The sequence below is a fragment of the Solanum verrucosum genome, unplaced genomic scaffold (assembly GCF_900185275.1).
Source record: "Solanum verrucosum unplaced genomic scaffold, falcon-dt-bn FXZP01000005.1, whole genome shotgun sequence".
NCBI lineage: Eukaryota > Viridiplantae > Streptophyta > Magnoliopsida > Solanales > Solanaceae > Solanum > Solanum verrucosum.
Genome location: NW_026020186.1, coordinates 163,459 through 169,194, shown reverse-complemented (window position 1 = coordinate 169,194; position 5,736 = coordinate 163,459). Strand labels below are relative to the sequence as shown.

The 5,736-nt window shown below is 29.9% G+C and overlaps 1 protein-coding gene across 1 annotated transcript; it reads left to right on the top strand.

Moving 5' to 3' along the window:
- Positions 1–2,873: 2,873 nt before the first annotated feature.
- LOC125829381 (amino acid transporter AVT1I-like) lies at positions 2,874–4,590 on the top strand. The gene is made up of 3 exons (XM_049508608.1): positions 2,874–3,075; positions 3,347–3,954; positions 4,044–4,590. The coding sequence occupies exons 1-3, from the start codon at positions 2,919–2,921 to the stop codon at positions 4,557–4,559; spliced, it is 1,281 nt and encodes a 426-aa protein (XP_049364565.1). The 5' UTR covers positions 2,874–2,918; the 3' UTR covers positions 4,560–4,590.
- Positions 4,591–5,736: the final 1,146 nt, after the last annotated feature.

The following is a 5,736-nucleotide window of genomic DNA, read 5'->3' as shown; positions in this document are numbered from 1 at the left end:
GAATATATGTCTTTCTGCTAAACAGGATGGATTGAACTCATAGTTCAATATATGTTTTTTTATGAATGTCAGCTAAGTATAGTAAGTAAATTGCTCCCGATTTTTTAATCATTTGATAATCAAAGTCATTCTTTAATAAATGATCACTATGAGTCACACTCAGTAGAATTTGAATAATCCTATTTTATATCGTTAAGGTGGAGAACTGAACCAAGAATTCTCTTTCTTCATCATCAATCTAATCATTATTCGCGACCCAAGATTGCCTATATAAAGGATCCAAAGTACCATAGGAAGACGAAACATATTGTCATAATGTATAATTTTGTAAGAGACATGATTTTACAAAAGAATGTGAAAGTGAAATACAAATCTACGCATCAAATGTTAGCGGATCCCTTAAAGAAACCCATAGCATGTGATGCTTATGAGAGACATGTGAAATCATTGGATTACGTAAATGTTGTTGTATTTATACTTTAATTTTCCCAAGAAATTTCATGTAAATTCACATTATTGAAGTTAACATTGGTTATGCATAATTTTCTATTCTTGTTGATTTATATACATATATCATTTTTTTTAGTGTATATAAAATTTTGAGGATAAAAGATGTCAAACAGATAAAAAGATTGACCTATTCGCATAGGCAATCGCCTCTATTGTCTAAGTGACAGGTAAAGATGAGACAGTTATAAAGTACTCCCTCCGTCCTATTTTATGTGACACTTTTCGGATTTTGAGATTCAAACAAGTCTATCTTTGACCATAAGTTATTCATAGATCTTTTAAACATTTTGAATTATCAATTATTCCGACTTATAGTACTTTTTACGTAGTTTACAAATATATAAATTTCAGTTCGAAAAAAATTAAAGATTCCATACACAAATTTCTGGTCAAACTTAAACTATTTGACTCTCGAAAAATGAAAAGTGTCACATAAATTGAGAGAGAGGGAGTAGTTATTATTAGGAGTGGTGATTTATAACAGAGAGCTGAAAGTTTATAATGATGATATCGTTTGTTAGTTTTGTTTAATCATATGTGATTAAAATGAGTTAGTATATTTCTAATGCCAGATGTAAGTTCTAATGAGAAAATGATTAGTAGATTTGTGAACTTAAAGCTAGACATGGATTGTCTGAAATATCATCTGTACAATATTTGATTAATAAAAGACTTATGCTCCATGAAAAAAGAGTCAATATTGTGATACATGTTTCATACGTATCATGTATGCATATAGAGATCCATATGGTGATACAAGTTTAGTCTCTACTTGCTATCGTGTGAAACCTTGAAAATTATAAGTAATTTTTACATTGTACCCTCATGACTTTAATTAGTGTCTTGATATTCAATTTGATGTTTGCTATCTTAGTATATTGCGAACAGATCATGTTTGATTCGATCTGGCGGGATATTTCTAGAAAAGTATATCACGTTGAGATTAAGAGATTCATGATATGAGGAAGATCATTGGATATTATCACATTCATTGTGTTCATTAACGTCCTTTATGTTTGTCTATATGAGACAAATACATAATGATGAACTCAAAAATAAGAAAAGAGATGATGAGAAATATGAATATGAAAAATGATCTAGGGTACTACATACTTTAATTTACTCTTAAGTTTCATTGATCCAGATGTTGTATATATATTCCTAACAGATGTATAACAACGAAGCTCTCGAAGTATGTACTAATTACACGGTCTAATTGTAATATATGAAATTTACTTAATAGGACTGAGAATTGACCCACTATATGTGAGTGGGAGATAAAGGAAATTGGATCGAATCACCCATGTGGGTCAATCCGGATCCATGTGAGAAGAATATATATATATATATATATATATATATATATATATATGTTAACAATTTATAAAACGATTGGGTCAATAAAAAAAAAAATTCAACGTTAAATTGATAAAATCTTATATAAAACTAATAATTTTAAAAAAAGATATTCGAAGAAATCATTTATAAAAACCATATCAAGTAATGCATCTTAAACTTTTTTCAAATTAAATGCATATGAAATTTGTTTATATTTTAGGAAATTTTACACAAATCTCATAGTATTAAGAGCTAATACATCCTATCCCTACTCTTTTCTAAATTACAAAAAAATCTTAAATTTTGTGGAATCATGGTACATTCCAAAACATCCCGATACATCGCACATGTCCCAATTTCAGATACATTCCTCAATGTAGAGATATCGCGTCTTGATTATTTCGGATACATCACTCAACGTCTCGATATATCACATACGTATTGATACATCGCATAAAGTGATGTATCCGATCGATACATCGCGTAAAGTGATGTATTCGAGAATTCGATACACCACATAAAGTGATGTATCCAACCGATACATCGCGTAAAGTGATGTATCCGAGAATAAGAGAGTGTAGAGATTTTTGTAATATTTTCAAGTATGAAATTTTAAAGGACATGATAAAATAAATTATGTATTGAGATAATTTTCCTACATTTTAGGCCTCTAATTTGAAATTCGATTTGGACCTATATGTTAAATCTCTCATGGTTAAAGGTGAAAATATACCTAGTCCGATGAAATAATTAAGAGGTGTATATATTGAAAAGTCAGAAAACAATATGAATCATGGGAAAAACAAATAATGCCAATTATAAGAGGAATACATTTTGACAAGGGAAGTCACGTCGAAGTCCACTCAATTATTTTCAATTTTCACATGTACAATGTGTCAAAACTGAAACTACAAGTGGTTGTTGCCATGCAGATAAGACAAAGTAAATGAAATTATACAAGTTTTATATAAAGCATTTGTTAAAACACAATATATTTTATTTTAGTATATATATATGTGGTCAATCACAACTCACAGGTACCATCTCCTTTTTTTTCTTCTTTGTTGAAAATGGAAACCAAAACAGAAAATGACAACTCTCTTTCCTTACCCATGTTGGCTGATGACTGTGATAAAGCTGAGAAGGGAATTGGATCAGATAGACTTATTAGCAATGGCAAAACATCCTTTCTGAAAACAACTTTTCATGGACTCAATGCTCTATCAGGTTCTTTCTAATTCTTTGGGTCTTTGGTTTCTTCCCTTTTTATACACAAGTTTAAGAAAGCTTTTTTTTTTTAATCTTATTGTCTTAAAATAAAGATAATCTTAAACATGTCATGTGGAAAATAGAAATTAAAAGAGTTATGAAAAAAGAAGAGTCATTTTATAAAAAAAAAAAACTAAAAAAGAAAATGCGTCAAATAAATGAAACAGAGGGAATATAACATTTCCTTTGTTATAAGATCATATCATTGATGAATTTTTTATTTCCTTAGGAGTTGGGATTTTGTCGACTCCATACGCATTATCATCAGGAGGGTGGTTAAGCATGATTCTTCTTCTTCTAATTGCATGTGTAACTTTCTACACATCCTTATTAATAAAGAGATGTATGGATTTTGATCCAACTATTACAAGTTATCCCGACATTGGAGATCGTGCATTCGGAGCAAGAGGAAGAATATTGGTTTCAGTTTTTATGAATCTAGAACTTTACATGGTTGCAACTGGTTTTCTAATTCTTTCAGGGGACAACTTGCATAATCTGTTACCAGATGTGAACTTTGAGTTTTGGGGACTCCAATTTGGTGGAAAACAAAGTTTTGTCTTGATTGTTGCTCTCCTCATATTGCCAACCATATTGTTAAAGAACATGAGCATTCTTGCGTATGTATCAGCCTCTGCAGTATTAGCTACTCTCGTGATTATTGGTTTGATTTTCTGGGAAGCAACGTATGATGGCATTGGATTTCATAAAAGTGGAGTAGTTGTGAATTGGGGAGGAATCCCTACATCGTTTAGCTTATATGCCTTCTGTTATTGTGCCCATCCTGTTTTTCCAACTCTCTACACTTCAATGAAAAACCAAAACCAATTTTCTAAGGTAAATAAACTACGCATGCAAAATCACAAAATTTCATTATTACTATCACAAATAGTATTTGACTTTGATAGTTTCATTAATTCTTGCAGGTAATGCTTGTGTGTTTTGTGTTCTCTACCGTAACCTATGCATCAATAGCAATTATGGGATACTTAATGTTCGGCTCTGATCTGGAATCACAGGTCACATTGAACCTTCAACCGGAAAAATTTAGCTCAAAATTGGCTATATACACAGCTTTGATCAATCCAATAGCCAAGTATGCATTAATGATGACACCAATTATTAACAGACTTGAGGAGCGTTTGCAGTCATATTGTGACAAAAAATCATTTAGCTACCTGAACAGGACTATATTAATGATAAGCAGTGTCACTGTGGCTCTAACTATACCCTTTTTTGGGTATCTCATGTCACTAGTTGGAGCATTTCTTAGTGTCACAACTTCAATTTTGGTACCATGTTTCTGCTACGTGAAGATTTTGGGCACTCATAAGAAACTTGGATATGAGCTAGTCATAATAGGATTTATAATTATAATGGGGATCATTGTCTTAGTTACCGGTACATACACATCCATGGAGGAAATAATACACCTCATGTAATTATGTATTTTACTAAAAAATATTTGTGTGTTCTAAAGTTTTCAATAGTTGTTTAACTTGTTATGAAAACAAATTGCTACTGTTACTAAATCAAAAATGATCTTAAGCGGTAATTAATTAATAAACAATAACTTAATTGACGCTAAATATGTATTTTAGCAATAATTAACACGTTTTGTATGTCTTTGTAGCCTTTAGAGATATTGAATCTAATGACACTTAATTAATGCTGGTAAAAACTTTAGCACTCTTTATTAATGTGTATATTTATTATCGCTAAAAGTTATTTTTATTATAGTATGTAATAATCAAGTACTCTAGATGATTGAGTATGAAAACACATTTTTGGATAATTATTATATCATGGAGTACAGGTGGAGTGTATATGTAAACAAAGAGATAAGTATAATGAAAAAAACGAATCCATGTGAGCTTGCCTAATGAACTATATTTGAATTGCTAAAATTCTTAATCAACGCTCGACCACTAATTTACGTAAGTATCTATTCAGAATAAGATAAAATAATTATACATCAATTAATAATACATAGATTAATTGACTGAAAAAATCTAAAAGATTTAAATTTTTGCTGATATTAAAACATAGACAAAAGAAAAAATTCATTGTGAATATAATATCAAACTTACCTCTCTTATTTTAATTTCCTTATAATAGTTATTTTAAAGTGTTCATTAAGATAATATAATTAATTTATCCCTTTTAATATTTTACTTTTTTCAAACGATATTTTTAATATATTTTAAAAACTACCTTATTCAATACCCATCACCAGCATATTTATTTGTTCACGTTATGATTCACTCATATAAAGTAAAAATATAAGGTGGTCAATCTATTTTTACAAGTTTACGATATAATAAATAAAGTTACCCATATAATAAATAGAGTTGCCCTTGCTCATGTTTTGATGGAAAATAATATTCATTTTATGTTTATATATATAGAGAGAGAGAATTCTTAAACAGAAAGGAAGAGGCCACGTCATTTGAAGGATTAATTTGTAACAAAGACAAAAAAATCAATACCATCACTACAACATTTTATGTCTTCAACTACGCTTTTCTGGGGGTGACATAAAGAAGTGTAACCTTAGACTTTAGGCCACACTTTCAAGTGTTGTCTTATCAGCTACACTTCAAAAGTGTGGCCTATAAT